Source organism: Accipiter gentilis, chromosome 8 (assembly GCF_929443795.1).
Source record: "Accipiter gentilis chromosome 8, bAccGen1.1, whole genome shotgun sequence".
NCBI classification, from domain to species: Eukaryota; Metazoa; Chordata; class Aves; order Accipitriformes; family Accipitridae; genus Astur; species Astur gentilis.
The window spans coordinates 33,997,323-34,008,803 of NC_064887.1; the positions used below are offsets into that span (position 1 = coordinate 33,997,323).

Genomic DNA, 11,481 nt, shown 5'->3' on the forward strand with positions numbered 1-11,481 from the left:
AGCAAGCTAATTTTGTAAGATTCCACAGGCTTTGCTCAATAATCATGCTGTGGTGATCAACTGTTAAGGATCTCTCTTGAATGTCCTTTCATATCTGGTGAGTTAGTCTTCATCTCATGTATTTTTAAAAATTGGTTCTTGATTTTTTGGTTGAAATACAAACATAGAAAAATTTGCCTCACGTTCCATGTCCCCCCATAGAAGGGGGGACATTCACCTGAGTGGTCATTGTGGAGAACTGATCTTGGAAGGCAAGTGGGGTCAGGTTTGGTTAGTACTTGGATGGGACTTGCTAGTGCTGGGTGTTGTGGGCTCTGCTTTGGGCACAGCACCCTGAACATGCCTGATCTCATCAGTGGACTGCAGACAGCAGTGTCTGTTGAAACGCTACTGGTTTTGAGACAGTTATGTGCTCTAACAGTTAGTTGAGCTTTGCATACCTGTGAGTTGTAAAAATCACAATTACAAAACCCAAGAAACTCTGTGGGGCGGTTTTTATATCTGTTAATTTACTTATGGTACCTATTATCTAAGCTTTGCTTACGTGTGGCTGCTAACATGAAGCTGCTGCAGTTAGTGCCATTTGAAGGATTCTCTATTTACACCAAAGCTATTATCAAAGTAGCTTGGTGCCAGAGGTCATGCTAATTAACTTTTCTTCAGAGAAGCTGTAAATCCACTCTACAGTGAATTCTTTGTGCTGACAACTATCTATCTATTGTATAGCTAGCAGTCCTTTAATGGTATCTTATGCTATATTTCTTTATGCATGAACTAATTGGACTTAATAGTTGCATTCCGCTGAAGTTCCCAGACTATCCTGATTGACTTTGACTTATGTTTCAATGCTGGTAGCAGCTAGGAAAGAACTTTTTTTAATCAGCTACACAGTCCTTTGGGACAGTGAACTTTATTACCTTGTTTGGGCATGGGAGGGGGAAGGGTTATTGTGTAAGCAGAGGGACAAATACCAGTAGTACTATTTGGAAGAATAGTAGGACTGTAGTATATGACAAATACCCCTACCCCCCACCTCACCCCACAAAATACTGATTGCCCTTTACACATGGTTATTAAAGAATCTCCCAAAAGAGGATTGGGAAAGGGAAACACTTTTTCAGTGGGTGTGGAAAGACTCTCGTTCATCACTAGATGTGCTGGAATCATAGGGTTCTGGGTACCCAGACTGAAATTGCTACTAGGGTGACCTGACAGCATTAAATATGGCATTTCTGAGTAATACTTATGAGGACTTCGTTCTATAAAAGGCTGTTAGTTTTCTGCCAGTCTGTTAAGAGGAGAGAAGATCATTTGTCCTGCTCCAAAACTATTAGCCAGAAAACATCCTTGCAGTATTACTTTCGGCCTTCCAAATGTAAGGCCTCCTCTGATATTCAAGAATCAAGTCAGTCTAATTTTTTTGTCCTGTTACCTCATGAAAGGCCTCCTAATCAAGAAAACCTGGGTAAGCTGAGTTTCAAGGAAGAAAAAATATTTCCACCATTTCTTGAATAGCAAGCGTTCCTTATATTATTGTATTGTTTCTAGCTGGAATCTGAACCTACCTTGGTGAATTTTCCAAATGGGATAAACAGAATTTGCAGTACTGTGATTGAGTATCCATTTCTCTTTATCAAAGTCTTTTTGGTAGGGGTAAAACCTCAGTTTGTGTGCTCTACACCAGAAATCCCTGAATGTAGTTCAGATCTCTGGGTGCTCATAGCTATCGGAATAATTGATATTGCAGAAGAGCTTAAGGGAACAGCATTTTCTTCCAGACCATTTTTAAGCTTTCATGACAGTAGTACCGGTAGTTAACTGGCCAAGGCAGACTGATGGTTTTGCAGACAGAGTGAAAGGAAAAAAAAAAAGAGGGAGGGAAATTCCAAATATGTAAGAAAATGCACTTATGCGCAGTGTTTTGTAGAGTTTTTAAGAAAATTCTTTTACTCTGTCTTCGGTGTTCAATTTTGATTTCATTGTTCTTCTCCACTAGTTAGTTTTAGTTGTCATACCCCAAAAATTGTCTTTCAGTGAGAGCAGTACTCCAGATATGTGGCTTTTGACATTTACCTCCTTGATTTTATCCTGCAACAGTATTTTTTGGGTGCTTTGATGGAGCCTTGGTAGCTACATAAACCTGCAGTGCCAGATGCATTTACAGTATTAAGTACTGCCATGATTACATCATTCACAACTGGGTTATCCTTTTTGGCATGTTGTTTTAAAATTCTGTTGAATGCTGAGAGAGGAATTTGGGTTTGAATGTCAAAAAATTTCTGGCTCTTCTGATTATATGTCCCAAGATGTATGCCTATATAGATTTTTTTTAAGGGTTCTCTGTGGACTATGAAAACGGCTGGTACAGTCTAATCCAAAACTGTATAGATGCAATAACAAAAAATTAGGAGGTGCCATAAAAGTGGTGTGGGTATACAGCAGTTCACTGTAACTCTTCATTTTAGAACATGCAAGATTTCTTCATTTTTATATTGTTGTTTTTCTGTAGTCATTATTCACAGCACTTGGAATGTTGTTTATTGTTATTGTATATATTTCTGTCCTCAGAAACTGTATGAGCTGAATAATCTGCATGCTCTCATGGCAGTTGTATCAGGCCTACAGAGTGCTCCAATCTTCAGGCTGACTAAAACATGGGCGGTAAGTGAGCAGCAGGACAATGGAGGGGTTTTAAATTATTCTTAGGAAAATATAACGTTCTGTAGCTTGTTTTTAAGGATGCAGTGATTATTACAGCTACTTTTAATCTTCTTGTACTGTGTATATAATGTTTCTAGTGCCTTTTAAGTCTATGGTTTCCTGTTGAATTTTTTTCTATTCTGGCATAGAAATATTTTCCTTTGAAAAATAGTTCCTTGCAGAGTCTGCTAAATGCAGAGGCTTCTAATTTGGCCAGAAGCTATTTTGTATTTAGTTGCTGGAAAATTACGAATGCCAAAGTGGGTCATACTTTAATCATTCAGGAGTTTATACTGTTTGAATTTTTTTTTGCTATGGAGAGCAGATGTCCAGAAACTCTTGATTCAGTTTCCATAAAGAGACTTGTAGTTTCTCTGACTGATAACTGATTCTAGCAATTTGCCTTAGAGTTTTCAGAATTATTTTCATAGTTAAAACAACTGCGTTACACAGTATATTTGTAGATCTGCTTTTGTACAGTTATGCAAGAATGGTGTTCTTTGGAAACATTTTTATTTGACATCTGTTTTTTGACTGGAATTAATATTATTTTTGTGTAGTTGTATCCTTGATCAGAAGAACATTAGGAATTACTTTTGCTTATTGATACCTCAGAGCTGAGAAAACACTCTGCTTGATTCAGCTATACGTTATGTAGTTATCCAGCTGTATAAACAGATGAACTGTGACATTTTGAAGTGATAGAAATAATCAGCTGACTGAAATACTCCTGTGCGAGGGATCCATATAAATAGATCATTAAAAAGAGCTAAAAACTTCCACTGAGGACATGTCAATACATCATCTTCTGTTACAGAAAGTGTTTCTTTGCCTAACTGAATGATAATGTTGTTCAGTTGATAAATGTTATCAAAATTGAATATATTTCACTCCTGTTGAGATACTACTCTAGAATTCTGGGCACATTTTGAAAATGCACAATTAAGTAAGATGATGTTTCAAAATACAAAAAAACTCTCTAAGGAAATCTTAATGAAGTTAACACTTAAAAATAAACTCAAGGAGAACTTCTGTTTTTCTGGTTTTGTCATGTTGATGAATTGGTGCCTCAACAGTTTTATATTATTGTGATGCCAATTTGATTTTTTTTTTTTTTTGAGGGGTGGTGGTGCATGACTTGAAACAAATGTCAACTATAACCATACTAGTTACTACCATGATTATACCATTCAGAACTGCTAGTCCCCAGTTTCTTTTCCTGCTTGGTCAACCAGAAGTCCTAGTTTGCTCTTAGGATGATTATTTGTGTGCTGTTGGCATATGTATCAGTTTTTAAAGTTTGCCCCCCTTCCAAGCTCTGCAATTCCAGGTAACTTCTCCCACATTTTTGCAGGTACTTAATTTCTCATACAATTCCAATTGAGTGTGTGCTTTTTATCTTATATAAGCCTTTGCAAATTCAAGTTACAGGATAGCTCCTAGCAATGCACACTGCAAGCTGGTTCAGTTGTCTTTCTCTTGGAAGTTCAAGAATTTATAAACTGAAATAATTCTAAGCCTTTGGCCTTCTGTATATTAAAAGCAAGAAAAGACATGTGAAAAGGCACACTAAGCTGTTATTCAAGTCACCAAGTCATTTGAGTAAGTTACACAGTAACCTTCCAAAACCTTCAATAAGGAGAGATTTCTTCTCCATTTCTGAGATAGTTTGCAGCAACCTGCAATCAACTTGACTTACAAAGTCAGGACAATAGCTGCAAGTATATTTGCTTCCTAAAAAAAAAAAAAAAGTCACCTGATATGGTTGGAATCTAGAGTTGAAAGGAGCCATTAAATATTTGCTTGGTAATCTAATGTTTCTAAAAAAGATGAAGTGCATGTCTTCTGACTGTATGTCTGAATATATCTGAAATTTGTTTCGCTCATTGCCTGCACACCCTCTCAACTCTGGAGAATAATAAGCGCTTCTAATAAGTGATTTGCCCCATTTGAAACTTGAAAAGAATTATGAGCCTTTCCAAGAAAGTTAATAGAATATTCTACTTCTCTCCATTTCATGTAAAGGAAGTCTAGATGACCAGCTAGGACTTAGACAATGTAAGCAAATAATCATTAGACATGTGAAGTTAGGTGAGTGAATCCTGCCCCTCTCTACCAGTACCCTGAAACCTCATCTTTCCTTTCTTGCATTTCAAAAAGGTTGTCTTCAGTGCTGGCACACTATAATTAGAAAGCAAAGAGCAGTCTGGAAGGCTCTGAATCCTTCCCTGCTACTCTAAACAGTCAGCCTTAGCTTTTATTGTCTCTGCATACATACATGTCTTGAGTGTTCTTTGCATCCTCTGAGCCGAAGAGACAGAGGAAGGAAAATTATTTAGAAAAAGAAGCAGCTCCAAAACTGAAGAAATAACAGCTGGGTCTTTACTTGCCCTTGCAGAAACACTTTTAATATTGTTGGCTTTTCTGTACTTTTCTACATTAATGCAGCAAGTAGAGGCATGATGTGAATTGTACCGTGAGCACAAGGGAAAGTCACACAGGATCAACTCAGAGATTATTCAAAGAGCCTGAACTGATATATCAGACCTGAACAAGATTGTGCGAATCAGCATGTTTTGAGGAAAATACAATTAATTTCATTCAAATCTGAATGTGGGCCATTACTACATCTGTTAGTCTTGTCTTACCTTCCAGTCTGCAAAACTACAAAACTACTTCCAGGCAACAATAGGTGGCAGAATATTTTAGAATATTATTAAAGGCAAGCTGATCTAGGCTGATTAAACTGGAACCATCGTGGAGGAGATAAACTTCAAAAGATAAATGTCGTGTTCCACTGGTTGGAAAGAAGTCATGCCTGTTTACTGTTTCCTTGTCCTGGAACTGGCAGATGTGTGCAGTTCTAATGCATATGAGATGCTGTTCATCTGAATATTGGAACCAAAGCTAAAGATGTAATTAATTGCTGGAATGTCAGAGATCAGTATGTCTTGGGAAACAATTAACTTTTAAAAAGTGACTTTCTTCTGAAAGCCAGTGTTTAGTTTGGCGATGTGTTAGCTATCCTAATGAAGACTAGGATATAGGAAATGTAGAGTAAAAAGAGCAGTTATTTCAATAGTGAATTTACAGAAGAGACACTTGTATCATGTTCGCATAGGTTGATCTTTAACTGAAAGAGAAAAGGGAATATGCATAAAAATATAGCAATCTGACCCTTATTATTTTTGCACTGTTGGATATCTTATAGGGGAACAATTGTGACCAGGACTAGAACACTGGGTCTTCTGCCAAAATGTTCAGCGGGAACATTTCACACCCTTCTTTCAATTCTGATTCTGAATTGAAATAAAACATTTAAGGTGGTTTTGCAGCAGTAGTTCAACTAGATGTTTTAAAAATATCTTAACTTACTTTCCCTGTCTTACAAAGAGAGCCTAGTTGCAGTTAATTCTGTCAAAGGAAGGGGCGGGGGGGAGGAGGAATGGACAATGAAGGAGATCCATGACGTAAGTTTTGTATTCAAAGTGGAAATTCCTGTAATATTTAAGAGCCAGTAAAATTGCTAGTTGGCAGAACAATATACACAACCTGTATTCAAGTCCATAATGCCTTCTGTAAAGAAAAATTGATTAAATCCTTACTTTTTTCCAGACCTTCAAGTACCTGGATATGTGTATATCTGCATTCACTGGTTTTAAAATTGTAGTTTAGATATTTACTGTTTTGCTCTTTGGAAAGTTATTTGTTGAGATAGCTCTCAAACTCTCAAATCAAGAATAAGAACATATTTTGGAATTTGGGGTTTTTCTGAAGCTGGCTTAGTATAACATTTCTCAGTGTATCTGACAAAGAAATGTTAACTTATAGATAATCAGAGTGAATAAATTACTGGTTTTAAATACTGTGGGTGTGGACAGCACATGAAATTATGTGTGTTAGCTAGATTAGTCTTTTGGTAACTTGTATTATTTCAGAGGGAACCTCCAGGACACCAAAGTTTCACCTAGTTAACTTTTAAAGGAATAGTTTAAATTTAACAGCCAAAATAGCTGCTTCTCTTTGTAAACTCTCCAAGTACTCATCCTTAAGGAGTAAATGCTATAATTTTGAAGCAGTTGTGTTTAAAAAACAAACCAATAACAACAATGAGGATTGGAGGTGGAAATCCATGCTTGTAAGAGTAAGAGAGAAATCATAATGATCAAACAAGCTCAACTGGTTTTGCCTTTTTCCCCTAGTTACTGAGTCGGAAGGATAAAGCCACCTTTGAAAAGTTGGAGTATGTTATGAGTAAAGAAGATAATTACAAAAGGCTTAGAGACTATATCAGCAGCTTAAAGATGACTCCTTGTATTCCCTATTTAGGTAAGTTGAAGTATTTACACAAACACCATCTTTTGAGCATTCATGATACTATTTCAATACTTCAGTAAAGAATTTATGGCCACTAGTTGATTCTGGATACTCTGTATATGGCAAGAAATAACCTCACTAGCTTCGGAAAGAAAATACCTGTTAAACCTCACAAACACTTCAGGTTTTACATACAGTATCAGTTTTCTAGGAAATTATTTTCCCATATGTTGTATAGATGCACTGATTGGCTTCTGGAGAAGTACTTAAATTGTTATGCCTGCTAGCACTCTTACAGGTAAGTACTTGGCTATTATAGTAATGATGGCTTTTAATTTATGAGAAGCTATAAATCACTAACCTCTGAGATAAATAAATGTAGACCTTAGGATCTGGAACATGCTAAAATTTTGAGATATTGCTGCATTTAATTATATTAAGGTGACAAGAGAAACTGGGTTGTTATGACTGATTCTGCTTTATGGAACAATTGAGTAAATGATATTCCTGTGTGTCTGAAAACTAGATAAATATGTTTAATATGTATTGGTTCTGTTGCCAAGCTAATCCAGTGTTACTTAATGTCTGTTTCGTTTGTTTAAAGTGATAAGTGTACTTTTTTTAATGTAGCTTTGATATCGTAAGATGTAGGTAGTCACATAAAATTAAGGAAATGTTTACCCATTTTTTTCCTTTTCCAGAAAAGAGTTGATGCTTTTTCAGACATGACTTGCTCTTACACTTAAGTTCAAGATGACCTCCTGTGGTCACTAAGGCTTATTGAACTGTAATCTCTTTGTTCCTGAAGTTTGATACTTCCTTTATTCAGCTGGGCTCTTTATCATGATTAATAACTTGACAGTCATCTTTATGCTGTAATCTGTGTGTCTGTCACAATATTATTTCAGTTGCTTCATAGCTGGATATGAGCAAGAATACCATCATTCATGTTAGAATCTAGAATGATGCTTCTAAAATGCACATATTCAGGTTTTGCAAAATTGAATTTTACATGCTTTATACTTGCACAGAAAATACTATGCTATGGAGAACCAATAATAATTTTAATGACAAATAGTCCTATAGAGTTCCTCATTCTGTCTTCGTTTTTTGCTTCCCTGTTACATCCCTCCCAGAAACATCATCTGTTCCAACATGATTTTAAGAGCTGTTGGTTTCCTGTGTTTTCAAGTGTTCAGATGCTGGTAATTGTGCCTAGAATGGAAGAATTGCATGAGTGTATTTTGTCTGAAGTGCAGGTGTGAAAATTGCTGGTGTGGCATACTATCACATGCTACCTTGTTTGTTGACGTAGCTGTTAATACTAGGCCTGAATTAAAAGGGGCAAAAAAGCCAAACATAATGTAATGTGATTAAACACATAATTTTGTAGCTTTCCCATAATGTGTGCATGTATAGTATATACTTACTCTCTATGGTTCTGAAATGCTGTTTCTAGCTTTCCAGATGCTTTTTACCTATATACCATGATTTTTGAAACATGAAGCCAGGCTCGAATTGTTTTCTTGCTGATTATAAAAGTCCCAAGCTAACACGCTGTCAGATACTTTAAAATCTCAAGGTACTCTAACCCTTGCTATTATGGTCTTCTGATACTTACTGCTGTACAGAGAAATCTTTATGATATGGTGTATTTTTCTGACACTTTAAAAATACTGCCTTGCTATGTGCAAGTGTATATTAAAAAAAAAAGTGAAATGTTGGCAAACAATACTTTAAGTTTTGTTCAGTTACAGATGTTTTCCTTGATACATTAGCAACTTCTTGTCTAACTTTTGCATTAGAATAAGCTTTGGGCTTGATTTGATAGTTTGTTGAAGTGAAATGTATACCTCTTTTCTACTTATAAATGCTCTTTGCTGTGACCTGCTGTAGTCACAGAATGTGTTGTGACCTGGTTTCATATGATATCAATTCTTACTAATGACATGAAGAATGTCCTCAAGCCTTTTTTAATTCTCCAAAGGAATAGCAAATGCCCAGTGGTGCATTTGCTCTAAAATTAATTTTGTAAGGTTTAAATAAGTGGCAAAAAGAACAAAATTGCCTTGAAACTACAGTCATGATAAATCTGGATCTGTCTTGGAAGATTGGCTCTTGAGTCCAGTTTTTCTCATTTCATCAAAGCTTTAATCTCCAGTAAGACCTGAGTAGATTTGCAGGAGTGTTATTTCTAAAATTTCCTTCCCAAGGCATTTTTACTAATGTAAGAGTCATATGGAACAGAAGTAACTTAAGTTCCTTGTTTTACTTACTGTTTTAAGCTTACCAGCTATAGGTTATAATTCCTGAAAGGATCTTTTTCTGCTGCTACTTCTGGTATAAAATCATATACGGGAGTAGTGCTGCCCCTGGTTTAAAATGTGTAGAAAAGTCTGCCTAAAAGACTGCAGTTTGAAATTGTGATCATGGCATGTGCTGGAGAGGGGGATTAATCATAAGGTCCGTTTCCTCTCATGGTAAAAGAAGGGGTGGGGTGAGGCTTTCTTCACTGTTGGTGCAGAGATCCTGCAGTTACCATGCTCCTCTAAAATGCTCTTTAGAAGATTTCAGAGAATCAAGCCTGCCACACAGTTATATTTGCCATTGCAAATCCACTCTGGAGAAATATTGGTACTGGTTGTGAAGGACCCTGTTTGGAAGGTCATAGGGAAAGTGAGTGTATAAAGGCATTTCAGCTGCCATTTCAAGGGTGAATTGTTTTACCCTTCAGAGGTTGCTGGGTTTACCCTTATGCAACCAAATATTGAATGTTGGTGTGGAGTTTTTTTCATGACCATCTTAGCATTATAAGATGATGCTTAAATGTGTTTTTGTGTAGTCTTTGCAATGGGAATGGAGCCACAGAAGTACAGACCGTTTTTTTATTACCACAGCTCGCTCACTGTGGACAAGATAAAGATGTTTTTCTACATTTAATGAGGGGGGTGGGGTGTGTGTGGATAAAAATATTTTTCAGTTCCTTGCAGCAATAAGTGTGATGTGATTCCAGAGCTCTAGAAATGCAAGTGAGAGCAGCACATCATCAGTGTGGACTCAGTAACTTAAATGTGAGTGGTAAGAGTCGTGCAACACCAATAAAAATGTTTAGCATTAGGTCCTCATTACACAATGGGGGCCAGTGTTGCATCACCTGGCCAGCTAAAGCAGCCAAAACAAATGGGAGATGTATGTGTGTTATATTTCACCTTAGAATAAAAACCCGTTCTCAAAGGGAATCTTATCATGGAGTTCTGATTAATTTTAGATTGCACAATGAAACAATTGAGCCATATCTTGAGAAGTAAGATTTTTATTTAACTAAGCAGTACTACCTTGTGAAATATTTTCTTATAGCTGTCTTTCAGGAATTATATCCAGAAACAGAAAAGCTGAAAACAGGTTATTGAAGTATTCGTCTGAATATTCAGCTACTTCAGTGATAATGCTTGCAATAGACTTTGGAAATATATGTGAAAACTGTGTTTCAGGTTTAGTACAGGTTAAACCTTTTCAAGGTCTGCTTGGTTAAATTTGGACTGGTAGTACAGGAATGGTGAAAGCTATAACCTTCATAGACTGCTTCTGAATGTCCAGTGCAATAAGCTTGAGGGATGCTATAGCCTCTTTTGAAAAAATTTTCTAAAATGAGTGTGAGAGAAAACATTGAACTTGTTAATTCATTTATCCTGCTTAGAAAATTCAGCCCAAAAGCTAAGAACTGATAGAGTTACAAGCATTTGAAAGTAGTAAATTATTGTACAGAGTATGAACCAACCTGAAAAAGAGACGCTATGCTTTCTTTCCTTGTAATCTTAAACTGGTATCTTAAAATTAAGTGTTTCCTTTCAGAGAACAGCATTTGTACAGTCTGAGCTTTCTGGGTATATTTTGTAATAATGTTTAGTTAATGTCATCCTGCAGCTTTAAACTGGGGAAGAATCACTTTTTAGATGTCTAATATTAAAGATTTAATTTAAAGGCTGAGTGCAAGCTAATTTTACTTAGGGGTTTCTGCAAAGTACACCTTTCACTGACTGCACTGAATAAACAAACACTGTTTTCGTAGCAGGCAAGAGATTCTTGTCATAAAATAAGATCTCTTCCAAGGAGAGGAAATCTGTCAGTTGAATGACCTAAAGTTGTCAGAAGTGTTCATTAAAGGAACATTTTGAGGGTGCATTTTCAGCTTTTAAATTTACCTTAACTGCTATTCCATCCAGCTACAATAGAAAAAAAAAAAATAATAGACTATAGATAGTCTGAATTTTAAGCATTTTCAATTAAAAAGCATTTTATAGGACACTCAATCAATGACATCTGTACAATATTTGTAACAAACAAATATTCCTTATATGAAGAACAATGTCAGAACTGTAATCTTAAACATTTGTCAGTTAAAATTCTTGGAATTTGGGAATGGAATTTGCCGGGACTGATTCCCCATCTACCCACCCACCCCCG

General features: G+C 36.2%; 1 protein-coding gene across 8 annotated transcripts in view; it reads left to right on the forward strand.

Moving 5' to 3' along the window:
- Window positions 1–11,481, forward strand: part of RALGPS2 (Ral GEF with PH domain and SH3 binding motif 2) — a 135,087-nt gene that overhangs the window by 67,348 nt on the left and 56,258 nt on the right. For all 8 annotated transcript variants that reach the window (XM_049807170.1, XM_049807171.1, XM_049807167.1 and 5 more), the window contains 2 exons: window positions 2,569–2,661; window positions 6,903–7,029. In XM_049807170.1, the coding sequence (XP_049663127.1) occupies window positions 2,569–2,661; window positions 6,903–7,029 (220 nt within the window). The remainder of the gene's footprint in view (window positions 1–2,568; window positions 2,662–6,902; window positions 7,030–11,481) is intronic.